This window comes from Pan troglodytes, chromosome 19 (genome assembly GCF_028858775.2).
Source record: "Pan troglodytes isolate AG18354 chromosome 19, NHGRI_mPanTro3-v2.0_pri, whole genome shotgun sequence".
Lineage (NCBI taxonomy): Eukaryota > Metazoa > Chordata > Mammalia > Primates > Hominidae > Pan > Pan troglodytes.
Genome location: NC_072417.2, coordinates 71,819,605 through 71,833,226, shown reverse-complemented (window position 1 = coordinate 71,833,226; position 13,622 = coordinate 71,819,605). Strand labels below are relative to the sequence as shown.

The 13,622-nt window shown below is 43.1% G+C and overlaps 1 protein-coding gene across 12 annotated transcripts in view; it reads right to left on the bottom strand.

Annotated features, from left to right (window-relative positions):
- Window positions 1-13,622, bottom strand: part of RAD51C (RAD51 paralog C) — a 41,227-nt gene that overhangs the window by 26,793 nt on the left and 812 nt on the right. For all 12 annotated transcript variants that reach the window (XR_010153031.1, XR_010153030.1, XR_010153034.1 and 9 more), the window contains exons 2-4: window positions 11,298-11,556; window positions 9,628-9,794; window positions 3,192-3,325 (exon numbers count right to left, since the gene is read on the bottom strand). Coding sequence is in view for 5 of the 12 variants with exons in the window: in XM_016930837.4 (XP_016786326.2) it covers window positions 3,192-3,325; window positions 9,628-9,794; window positions 11,298-11,556 (560 nt within the window). In the remaining 7 variants the exon portion in view is untranslated. The remainder of the gene's footprint in view (window positions 1-3,191; window positions 3,326-9,627; window positions 9,795-11,297; window positions 11,557-13,622) is intronic.

The window sequence follows — 13,622 nt, the reverse complement described above, 5'->3', positions numbered from 1 at the left end:
ACCCCACAGAGCAGTAGGGTGATTCTGCTACTGCAGTGGGCCTGGAAGGCAGAGCATCAAAGCAAAGGATCATTCTTTTTTTAATTATTATTATTTTTTTGAGATGGAGTCTCACTCTGTCACTCAGGCTGGAGTGCAGTGGCATGATCTCATGTCACTGCAACCTCTTCTGCCTCAGCCTCCCTAGTAGCTGGGACTACAGGCACGCACCACCATGCCCGGCTAATTTTTGTATTTTTAGCAGAGACAGGGTTTCACCATATTGGCCAGGGTGGTCTCAAACTCCTGACTTCGTGATCCGCCTGCCTCAGCCTCCCAAAGTGCTGGGATTACAGGCATGAGCCACCGTGCCTGGCCAGCAAAGGATTATTCTTGAGCCTTATGGTCCAATGAAATTTGCCTTGCTAGGCACCCATAATCCTTTTGGGAATGTTCATCCTATGCATTTCCTACTATTGTATTTTGAAAGCATATAACTTGCCTGATTTCAAACGTTCACAGCTGGAAGGGAATTTCACTTCAGGATGAATTATAACTTGAGTCTCACCAATCTCTGATTTAGATAATATTTAGATGAGGCCTGGGACTTTTAGAGTTGATGATGGAACCAGTTAAGACCTTTGGGGCTGTGTGGATGGAATGGATACAAGAAAAACATGAATTTGGCGGGCAGGTAGGGGGTAGGGGGGCAAGGGGCCAGGGGCAAACTTCTGGGAACTCAATTGTGTCCCCTTAAAATTCGTATGTTGAATCCCTAAACCCCAATGTGAATGTATGTGGAGAAAGGACTTCTAAGGAAGTAATCAAATAAGTTCATAAAGATGGGACCCTAATCTAAGATGATTAGCGTCCTTGTAAGAAGAAATATTAGGGGTCAGGCACGGTGGCTCACGCCTGTAATCCCAGCACTTTGGGAGGCCGAGGTGGGCGGATCACAAGATCAGGAGATCGAGAACATCTTGGCCAACAGGGGGAAACCCTGTCTCTACTAAAAATACAAAAATTAGCCAGGCGTGGTGGCATGCGCCTGTAGTCCCAGCTACTCTGGAGGCTGAGGCAGAAGAATCGCTTGAATCCGGGAGGTGGAGGTTGTAGTGAGCTGAGATCACGCCATTGCACTCCAGCCTGGGTGACAAAAGCGAAACTCCACCCCCCCAAAAAAAAAAGAAAAAAAAAAGAAGAAACACCAGGGAATTCACTCTCTCCTTCTTTTCCTCCCTATCATATGAGGACACAGAGAAAAGATGGCTGTCTGCAAGCCAGGAAGAAAGCCCTCGCCAGAAACTGAATCAGCTAGAACTTTGATCTTGAACTTTTAGGCTCCAGAACTCTAAGAAAATTAATTTCTATTGTATTTATTTATTTAATTTTTATTTATGAATTTTGAGACAGAGTCTCTCTCTGTCGCCCAGGCTGGAGTGCAGTGGCACGATCTCAGCACACTGCAACCTCTGCTTCGCAGGTTCAAGCGATTCTCCTGTCTCAGCCTCCCAAGTAGCTGGGATCACAGGTGCATGCCAACACACCAGGCTAATTTTTGTATTTTTAGGTAGAGACGGGGTTTTGCCACGTTAGTCAGGCTGGGCAACAGAGCAAGATTCTGTCTCAAAAAAAAATTAATTAATTAAAATAAATAAATAAAATAACAAAGAGATGGCATTTTCCATGCAGAATCTTGGCAAAAATATTCAAAAGGTCAGGATCATGGGTAATAGGCATTCTCATATATTGTCAGTAAGAGTAGAAATTGGTGCAGTCTTTCTGAAGGACGATTTATGTTCAAGAAAAAATTATTCTAACACTTCTTAAAACAGTAAGGAGACTGTATTCAAGACTATTCTAATAGGGGTATCACAATAGGGGAGAGAGACTGGGTTCAAATCAGAATACAAGGACAACTGGGGATTCACAACCAAGAGCAAGGTGAAGGGGTCAGTGGATGAACAATTACTAACAGTGAGACATCAAGGGTAGGGAAATTCTTGCTAAACTGACCGAACAGGATTCTTACTAATGGCAGGCCAGCCAGGTGAGCAGCCTGGCCAACATGCAAAACCCTGTTTCTACCAAAAATACAAAAAAAAAAAAAAATTAGCCAGGCGTTGTGGCGCATGCCTGTAGTCCCAGCTACTTGGGAGGCTGAGGCAGGAGAATTGCCTTAACCCAGGAAGCAGAGGTTGCAGTGAACCAAGATCACGCCAATGCACTCCAGCCTGGGCGACAGAGCCAGACTCCATCAAATTAAAAAATAAAAAATAAATAAATAAAGGCAAGCCAAGGATTTAAATATCAAAGGTGGGGAATGAGGAACGTGATCAGGTATCAAAGGTGCTCAGACTATCAAATGTGAGAGAATCTCTCTGAACTGACAGCAGGATTCTTTGCTAAGACTGGACTGGGAAGGCCAAAGACAGGATGGGGCCAAGTTCAGTCAAGGAGAATCTTTGTCACTGATAATGTTTACCAAAATTAAAGGGCCAGGCACAGTGGCTCATGCCTATAATCCCAGCACTCTGGGAGGCTGAGGTGGGAGAATCGCTTAACCCCAGGAGTTGACTCCATTTCTACCAAAAAAAAAAAAAAAAAAAGGTGATACATGATGGCAGGGTAGCTCAATGTAGCCTTGAACTGCTGGGCTCAAGCAATCCTTCCACCTCAGGCCTGCTCCACCCAGCCCTTGGTAGCTGAGACTACAGCTACACCACACATGGCTAATTTTTTTTTGGTGGGGACAATGTCTTACTATGTTGCCCAGGCTGGTTTTGAACTACTGGGCTCAAATGATCCTCCCACCATGGCCTCCCCAAGTGCTGGGATTACAAGTATGAGCCACTGCACCTGGCCAATAGTGATCACCTTTGGGGAGAAGCACTAGAAAACAGTAGCACAAGGAAGTTTTTATTTTTCATTTCATACCTTTCTATACAATGTGGTTTGATAGGAGCTATTCCACTATTACTGGAAATGAAACTTCTATATTATTTCAATTTCTTACTCTGAGCATAAACTATATATACATATACATACACAAAACAAATATAAATATAAATTAATTGTAGGTCAAGGAAGGAAGAGATTTTCTCAATGGGCTTTGACTTTGATTTTATGCTACTGTACTGGTTATTTTTTCATGCTTATCAAACACCTCAAAAAATACTTGGTTAGTTACATTTCAGTAGTCTGACTCATACCTTTGAGTGTTCTGAAAGGAAATCTGGAAGAAGATAAACTTGTGCCAGTAACTCTGTGTAGTCACGACAGCGAAAATAATAAATATGAGAAAGAATATTATCAAGAGTGAAATCCTCCAAAGCTTTTTGGTGTTCTGAAACAACAAAACAATCTTAATTAGTTTTACCTGTTTGGATGTACTGGCAATTGTACAAAAACAATGCTTTTTAATAACAAAATGTTCTCCTTTGGATAACAAAATTCTTTAACTGAAAGATGACAAATTATAGCAAAATTACTATAAACAGTTCATAATTCCTGATCTTTTAATTAAAGTTCTAGGGTACATGTGCACAACGTGGTTACATATGTATACATGTGCCATTTTGGTGTGCTGCACCCATTAACTCGTCATTTATATTAGGTATATCTCCTAATGCTATCCGTCGCCGCCCCCCACCTGATGTCTCTCTTAATCTGTTCAGAGATAAGGTCTCACTCTGACACCCAGGCTGGAGCACAGTGGCACAATCATAGCTCGCTGCAACCTCGAATTCCTAGGCTCAAGGGATCCTCCCGCCCCAGCCTCCCAAAGCACTGGGATTACAGGCATAAACCATTGTGCCCAGCCACTTGATTTTTTTTTTTTTTTTTAGATAAAGTCTCACTCTGTCACCCAGGCTGGAGTGCAATGATGCGATCTCGGCACACTGCAATCTCTGCCTCCTGGGCTCAAGCGATTGTCCTGCCTCAGCCTCTTGAGTAGCTGGGATTACAGTCACTCGCCACCATGCCCAGCTAATTTTTGTATTTTTAGTAGAGACGGGGTTTCACCTTGTTGGCCAGGCTGGTCTTGAACTCCTGACCTCAAGTGATCTGCTCGCCTCAGCTTCCCAAATTCACGCCTGGGATTACAGGCATGAACCACCACACCCGACCTGATCTATTATTTTCACATTTTTCCACTGTTTCCTTACATATTAGGCTATGTAAAATTATTTATAAACATATACAACTAGTGTTTTAATGCCTGCCTTTTCATATTTCTAGTCACTGGCTTCATTGAACAGAAGTAACATAATGGAAGTTTCTCTTTCTTGCTTTTTTCTATAGGACTACAAATTAAGAGTTAACGGCAGCCTGGGAAACATGGAAAACCCCATCTCTGCAAAAAATACAGAAATTAGTCAGGTGTGGTGGTGTGCAACTCTGGTCGTAGCTACTCAGGAGGTTAAGGTGAGAGGATTGCTTGAGCCTGGGAGGTCAAGGCTGCAGTAAGCTATGATAGCAGCACTGTACTCCAACCTGGGTGACAGAATGAAAACTCTGTCTCAGGAAAAAAAACAAAAAACAAAAAACACAGTTAGAAAAAATGTTCAAATGAAGCATTTTTTCTCTTGAATGCTATAGTATAATTTGATATTTAACTGGCAACAATTATATAAAATCTTTCTTAGATTGGATGTTTAAAACAAACAGTTTGAGGCTGGGCGTGGTGGCTCACACTTGTAATCACAGCACTTTGGGAAGCTGGGTGGATCACTAGGTCAGGAGTTCAAGACCAGCCTGGCCAACATGGTGAAACACATCTCTACTAAAAATATAAAGATTAGCTTGGTGTGGTGGTGCATGCCTGTAATCCCAGGTACTCGGGAGGCTGAGGCAGGAGACTGGCTTGAACCCGGGAGACGGAGGTTGTAGTGAGCTGAGATCCCGCCACTGCACTCCAGCCTGGGCGACAGAGCAAGACTGTGTCTCAGAAAAAAAAAAAAAAAGTTTGATTTTGCACATATTTCAGAGAGAAACCAATCAGTTACTGCATTTTTTCTTTTTCATTTTTTTGAGACGGAGTCTTGCTCTGTCCCCCAGGCTGGAGTGCAGTGCCGTGATCTCAGCTCACTGCAAGCTCTGCCTCCTGGGTTCATGCCATTCTCCTGCCTCAGCCTCCCCAGCAGCCAGGACTACAGGTGCCCGCCACCACGCCAGGCTAATTTTTTGTATTTTTAGTAGAGACGGGGTTTCACCATGTTAGCAAGGATGGTCTCGATCTCCTGACCTCGTGATCTGCCTGCCTCGGCCTCCTGAAGTGCTGGGATTACAGGCGTGAGCCACCACACCCGGCCAGTTACTGCATTTTAAAATGTACTTAGCCAGGCGTGGTGGCTCACGCCTGTAATTCTAACACTTTAGGAGGCCAAGGCACGTAGATCTCTTGAGCCCATAAGTTCAAGACCAGCCTGGGCAACATGGTGAAACTCCGTCTCTACAAAAAATGCAAAAAAAATTAGCTGGGCATGGTAGTGCCCACCTGTAGCCCCAGCTACTTGGGGGGCTGAAGTGAGAGGATCACCTGAGCCCAGGGAGGTCAAGGCTGCAGTGAATTGTGATCATGCCACTGCAATCCGGCCTGGATGACAAAGTGAGACCCTGTTTCACAAAAAGTAAAATATTAAAAATAAATAAAATGTACTTAAATATTAACACAAGAAGCTATATTTTAAAATAGAAAACATTTCCTATTGCAAATAGACACTTAGCAGAGTCAAATTTTCACCAAAACAATGACAATTTAATCTCATATCAATCATTTAAAAACTTTAGGCCAGGTGTGGTGGCTCACGCCTGTAATCCCAGCGCTTTGGGAGGCTGAGGTGGGCAGATCATGAGGTCAGGAGATCGAGACCATCCTGGCTAACACGGTGAAACCCCATCTCTACTAAAAATACAAAGTCAGCCAGGCGTGGTGGCGGGCGCCTGTAGTCCCAGCTACTCGGGAGGCTGAGGCAGGAGAATGGCGTGAACCCAGGAGGCAGAGCTTGCAGTGAGCCCAGATCGCACCACTGCACTCCAGCCTGGATGACGGACTGAGACCCCATCTTAAAAAATAAATTAATTAAAATAAAAATAAAAACTTTATATCCTAGTGCTACACCTACTCTAGTTACAGTAAGGTTTTAAGACACTATTACAAACACACATTGTGAAATAGGTAGCTTTAAGGTATAAGGGAAGAAAAACTCCTTTTCCTGCCACCCTCTTAGGTTTCTTGGCTGGAGCCCTGTAAATCGGACTGACAAAAGATGGATTAACAAGAGAAAAAGTTTATTAATTGTGCATAGTGCATGTAACAACACAGGGGAGTCCAGAGATTAGTAACTCAAAAGTTTGGTTAGATTTGGAGCTGGGCACAGGTGTTCACACTCATAATCCCAGCACTTAGGGAAGCCGACGTAGGAGGATCACTTGAGGTCAGAAGTTTGAGACCAGTCTGGCCAACATGATGAAACTCTGTCTCTACTAAAAATACAAAAATTAGCCAGGTATGGTGGCACGTGCCTGTATTCGCAGCTCCCAGCTACTCAGGAGGCTGAGTCAGGAGAATCGCTTGAACCTGGGAGGTGAAGGTTGCAGTAAGCCAAGATTGCGCCACTGCACTCCAGCCTAGGCGGTAGAGCCAGATTCTGTCTCAAAAAAAAAAGATTTGAGCTTATCATCCCGAAGGTACAATAAATTTTTAGAGAAGTAACAAGACAAAGGAAAAGGACCCTGAGTCTCTAAAGGCAGCAAATATTGAAACTAACTGGAGATAAAAGATAGCTAGTAAAATTTGTTATGTACGCTGATAACGGTCTAAAGTTGTCTGTGGTGATTAACTTTTGTCTTCCTGTAAGAGAGGGAAGATGGAACTCTTCTGTGCATTTATGTCCTGTTTTTAGGAAGGGCAGACAGATTTATCTGTTTCTTTTCAATTGCCTTCAGCTCAAAATAATCTTTATGCCAAAGTGGCATATTTCAGGGTGGCATATTCTGCTAGGGTCCAAAGGGCTTTCAGTAAGCATGCTGGTCATCAGCGAAATGGGACACTTAGTACCTCCATGAAAAAAAAAATCCAGCTGACTACACTCATTTAAAGGAAATATACTCATTTAAAGGAAATCTTATGAAAAGCATTTTTTTTAAAACTTCTATTGGAAAGAATAAAGACCGCACATCCAAAAAATAAAAACAAAGAAAAAGAAAACAATAGGCCGGGCGCTGTAGCTCACGCCTGTAATCCCAGCACTTTGGGGGCCGAGGCGGGCAGATCACAAGGTCAGGAGTTCGAGACCAGCCTGGCCAGCATGGTGAAACTCCATCTCTGCTAAAAAAACAAAAAATTAGCCGGGCATTGTGGCACATGCCCGTAGTCCCAGCTACTCAGGAGGCTGAGGCAGGAGAATTGCTTGAACCCAGCAGGCAGAGGTTGCAGTGAGCTGAGATCGTGCCACTGCACTCCAGCCTGGGTGACAGAGTGCAACTCCATCTTAAAATAAATAAATAAATAAGAAAACAGTCAATCCATAAGCCATTTAATTTATAAGTAATTTAAAGGATAAGAACTTGAATATAAATTTCCTTTTTTTTTTTGAGAAGGAGTTTCACTTTTGTCGCCCAGAATGGAGTGCAGTGGCACGATCTCGGCTCACTGCAACCTCCGCCTCCTGGGTTCAAGCGATTCTCCTGCCTCATCCTCCTGAGTAGCTGGGATTACAGGTACCTGCCACCATGCTCGGCTAATTTTTTGTATTTTTAGTACAGACGGGGTTTCGCCATGGCTCCTGACTTCAGATGATCCGCCCGCCTCGGCCTCCCAAAGTGCTGGGTTTACAGGAATGAGACACTGCACCCGGCCTATAAATTATCTTTCAAAAAACTGTTTAAGGCTGGGCGTGGTGGCTCACGCCTATAATCCCAGCACTTTGGGAGGCCGAGGTGGGCGGATCACCTGAGGTCAGGAGTTCAAGAGCTGACTTGCCTATATGGTGAAACCCCCTCTCTACAAAAAATACAAAAATTAGCTGGGTGTGGCCGGGTGCGGTGGCTCATGCCTGTAATCCCACCACTTTGGGAGGCCAAGGCAGGCAGATCATGAGGTCAGGAGATCGAGACCATCCTGGCTAACATAGTGAAACCCTGTCTCTACTAAAAATACAAAAAAAATTAGCTGGGCATGGTGGTGGGCGCCTGTAGTCCCAGCTACTTGGGAGGCTAAGGCAGGAGAATGGCGTGAACCCAGGAGGCAGAGCTTGCAGTGAGCTGAGATTGTGCCATTACACTCTAGCCTGGGCGACAGTGAGACCCTGTCTCAAAAAAAAAAAAAAAAAAAAAAATTAGCTGGGCATGGTGACACATGCCTATAATTCCAGCTACTCAGGAGGCTAAGGCAGGAGAATTGCTTGAACCTGGGAGGCAGAGGCTGCAGTGAGCCGAGATCGCGCCACTGTACTCTAGCCTGGGCCACAGAGCAAGACTCTCTCAAAAAAGAAAAAAAAAATTGGCCGGGCGCGGTGGCTCACGCCCGTAATCCCAGCACTTTGGGAGGCTGAGGCGGGAGGATCACCTGAGGTCAGGAGTTTGAGACCAGCCTGATCAACATAGAGAAACCCTGTCTGTACTAAAAATACAAAATTAGCTGGGCGTGGTGGCACATGCCTGTAATTCCAGCTACTCGGGAGGCTGAGGCAGGAGAATCCCTTGAACCCAGGAGGTGGAAGGTGCAGTGAGCCAAGATTGTGCCACTGCACTCCAGCCTGGGCAGCAAAAGCGAAACTTTGTCTCAAAAAAAAAAAAAAAAAATCGTTTTACAGTCACTTTATTTTCACATAACAAGCACCAAAACAACACCTCCCAAACACTTTAACAATTAGTGCAGTTATGAAATCAGCTATATAATCAAAGCCCCCAAGTCAATCTGCTTAACAATCCAAAGATTTCAGACGTGGTTTTTTTTTTTTTAAGAGACAGAGTAGTCTCACTCTGTTGCCTAGGCTGGAGTGCAGTGGCGTAATCTGGGCTCACTGCAATCTCCAACTCCTGAGTTCAAGTGATTCTCCTGCCTCAGCCTCCTTAGTAGCTGAGATTACAGGCATGTGCCATCACACCTGGCTAATTTTGGTATTTTCAGTACAGATAGGGTTTCATCATGTTGGCCAGGCTGGTCTTGAACTCCTGACCTCGTGATCCACCCGCCTTGGCCTCCCAAAGGGCTGGGATTACAGGCATGAGCACTGCATCCGGCCTCAGACGTGGTTTTCAAAGCTACCTTTGGTTTTTGGAAAACCAATATGGAAGTCCTTATACATTGGAAAGCATTTAACAACAGTTGCTTATATTAAGGTGTCCGGCACCGTTAACTTACACCTGATAAGATGGAGTATGATGACTGAAATACATACATAGGTTTTGTCCCAAAGCTCCTACAGGAAGAAGTGAGGGCCATAAAAGGGGAAGAAAAAAAAGCCAGTCCAGGCTGTGGCATTTCTCATTTTGTAACAGTAGTAAAAGAGTTTAACACTAGTTAACTGTCCAGTAATTAGGCTTCACATTCCAAATGGAGTGTTGCTGAGGTCTCAGATGGGCACAAATGCAAATTACTTTTATTAATACAGAAAAAAAGAAGATCATTTACTAACTTACCCTCTCCCTTGTGTTTTTCTGCTATAAGCTGAAGGTGCTCAATGCAGGCAGTAGCAAGGTCTACCACTCTATCAACCATAAAACTTCCCTCTGTATCAATAAAAACTGCTTCACCTGCCACTCCTCCAAAACATTCTGGTATCTGCACATCTACTGCCAACTGCATACTGTCAACAGAAAGATGACAAACAACCAAATCATGATGATGATCTAAGGTAGTGTTTTTGAACTCCAGATAATGACAAGTTAGGTATCACTAAAGTTTTATAAATGTAAATATACTCCCCAAGGCAACAGAAACGTCTAACTCTTCATGACTCCAGATATAATGTGAACCAATCGACTATATGTAAATCAACTGGATTCGGGGAGGGCATGCCTATAAAACCAAGATTAAGGATATTTTATTTTATTTTATTTATGTTTTGAGACGGAGTCTCGCTCTGTCGCCCAGGCTGGAGTGCAGTGACGTGATCCAAGCTCACTGCAAGCTCCGCCTCCCAGGTTTACGCCATTCTCCTGCCTCAGCTGCCCGAGTAGCTAGGACTACAAGCGCCCGCCACCACGCCCGGCTAATTCTTTGTATTTTTTAGTAGAAACGGGGTTTCACCGTGTTAGCCAGGATGGTCTCGATCTCCTGACCTCATGATCCGCCTGCCTTGGCCTCCCAAAGTGCTGGGATTACAAGCGTCAGCCACTGCGCCCAGCCAATTAAGAATATTTTAATCATTTCCAGGCCTCTCAAAATGGAGCCCCTTATTATACATAAATCTACCTTTTTTTTTTTTTTCTTTTGAGACAGAGTCTTGCTCTGTCACCCAAGCTGGAGTGCAGTGGCATGATCTTGGCTCACTGCAACCTCCACCTCCCAAGTTCAAGCGATTCTCCTGCCTCAGCCTCCCGAGGAGCTGAGACTATAGGCGTGAACCACCATGCCTGGCTAATTTTTTTATTTTTAGTAGAGATAGGGTTTCGCCATGTTGACCAGGCTGGTCTTGAACTCCTGATCTCAGGTGATCCACCCGCCTCAGCCTCCCAAAGTGCTGGGATTACAGGCGTGAGCCACCATCCCCGGCCTCTTTTTTTTTTTTGAGATAGGGTCTCACTCTGCTGCCCAGTGATGTGATTAAGGCTCACTGCAGTTTTGACCTCCCTGGCTCAAGCGATCCTCCTGCCTCAGCCTCCCAAGTAGCTAGGACCACAGGCATGTGCCACCACACTCAGCTAATTTTCCATTTTTAGTAGAGACGAGGTCTCACTATGTTGCCCAGGCAGGCCTCAAACTCCTGGGCTCAAGCAATCCTCCTGCCTCGGCCTCCCAAAGTGCTGGGATTATAGGCATGAGCCACTAGCCCTAGCCATAAATCTACTTTCAAACATCTGACTTTCAAATATAGTCTCAGGAATGAATAAAGCAGAAACTTCCTGTTTAACCTTATGACTGCAGTACAATTTGCAAAAGAAACACTTTTTCACATCAGAATAATTGCATACATTTATCAAGAAGGGATAATGAAGTAACACAAATAGTAAGCTAATTTTTAATGCACATACACACTTAAAATTAAGAGCACATATATATCTTACTTGGTTTCCTGACGATAGTATAAAATACTACTTTCATAATATGTTATTAAACCCACCCTTAAAAGGAGAACACTTTATTTTACCATAATTGTGTTTTTCCAACACCTGGTGCACCACAAATTTCTGTTGTTTTCATTAAGGGCACTCCACCCCCAAGAATATCATCTAGTGCTGAACAGAAGGTGATTATGAAGCCCTGGGTATGCTCCTGCTCAAGAAGTTCCAGTGCTGTACACTTCTTGCGTGACTCAGATGTACCAGCATATCTTGGTTTATTTGTGAGACATTCTCTTCTGATAATTTGCAGAGTTTCTAAGGCTTCTGCTTTAGATATCCCAACTTCTGAAAGTAAAATAAGAAAAAAAGAACCCTAATTTTAGAGATTTAAAAGTGTAACATGATAATCGATTGTCTTTATTAATTTGTAGACAACAGTGATGCTAGGAGTGGAGAAACATAAAAATGCAACATTCTATCAACCATTTAATTTTTCAGTTTGGCCGGACACAGTGGCTCATGCCTAAAATCCCAGTACTTTGGGAGGCTGAGGCAGCCAGATCACCTGAGGTCAGGAGTTGAAGACCAGCCTGGCCAACATGGTGAAACTCCATCTCTACTAAAAATACAAAAATTAGCCGGGCATGGTGGCACGCGTTATAATTCCAGCTACTTGGGAGGCTGAGGCAGGACAATCACTTGAACCTGCACCACTGCACTCCAGCCTGGATCGCACCACTGCATTCCAGCCTGGATGACAGTGCGAGACTCTGTCTCAAAAAAAAAAAAAAAAAAAAAAAAAAAAAAAAATTCAGCTTAATAAAGGTATTTGTTTTCTTAGTCATCACATAAAGAATTACCTATTACCTCAGAAACAATTCAACTAAAGCATTTCTGAGTACCTACAAGTGTCTCAGGAAGCAGAAATAAAAATGTACTCACTATTACCATATTTTTACTATCCCTTTTGGTCTTATGAAGCCATAATTATCTCGCTCTCATAAGGTATACAAATTATTTTTCAGATGAGAATGAAAATAGATGTTTTAACTGCTTAAAACAAGGTACAACTTTAAGAAGCACATATGCATGTATTATTTATAATAAAAACTTTTCATGGAAATAACTGATGTAAAAAATTCATGTATCACTCCAAACTAATGAGAACAATTATTCAAGGCACCAGCATTTTAAAGAATACATTTATGCTTCCTCGACTACACAATTTCACCCATCTGACAGTGTGGCCTGAGAAAAGAAAATGGCAATTACAAAACAAGCTGGTGAAGAAATAATGGTGAGGATGACATCACTTATCAGTTTGATATATCAGTGCTTGATCTGATAAGAATATGAGCCATAAATATGGGGCTAATAAAAGACAATGGTGATGACAGCATTTAGGAAATGAAAATCCTATCAAGAGCCTGAATGCTGGAATTAGATTGCCTGGGTTTGTAAATCCTGGCACCACTTACTGCGTGACTTTGGGCAAATTACTTCACTTTTTCTTTTTTGCTCAGATTTTTTTCGTCTATAAAATGGGAATGAGACGATACATGTAAAAAGCTTGGTAGAGTATCAAGACCATCTAAAGTAGTCAATAGTTGTTAGTGATCATTATTATTCAGGGTCTCACATTTCTTCTTTGAAAAGAACTTGTTGAAGAAAAAAGAGCCCATCAAATTTTGGGGGACACAGTCTGCGCGCGGTATGACTTAAACAGTTAAGGCTGGGTCCACGAGACTTATTCTTTAGAGGCGAATTGAAACCTCTGTATTTTCCATCAGTAAGGGCAGTAACTTAAAATTCTGTTCCATCTTCTTCAGTGAATAGTACAGGTCCAGACATGTCATAGAGTAATGTGCACAACAAGTGACCACCGCCAGCCTCATATTTGTATGTCTCAGGATGCAGTAGTTCCCATCTGCAATGCTCTGGAATATGAGGTTTTGGGTGTTTCAGTTAATTACGTAAGAGGAGAATATTCTTTCTACTGCTTCCTCAAGATTCCGGGGATTCTACTCCCTTTCTCATTCTTAGTGTCTCTAGTCCTACACAAAATCCTGCATTTCTGAAATTTAACCCTTACCCCTTGGATCTTGGAACAGCAAAAATTAGACAACCAATTCTGACTCCAGTATTTCCTAACCCAGTTAGCATGAAAAGTTACCTAAGCTCCCCAAGATATCAGTTCTCTCATCCATATACTGAATATAATAATCTACGTAAGCGGGTTGAGGGTTAAATGAGACAATCCTCAAAGCATTCAGCAGGCATTGCCAGAGGAAAAGCAATTAGTAAATGTTTTCACGACCACAGTTCTCCTAACCATTCAGACAACTTGTAAGTGGAGTCGAGGAGCTCTTTCACGCTGTAAACATGGACGTGGGAGGAAGCAGAATCTAACG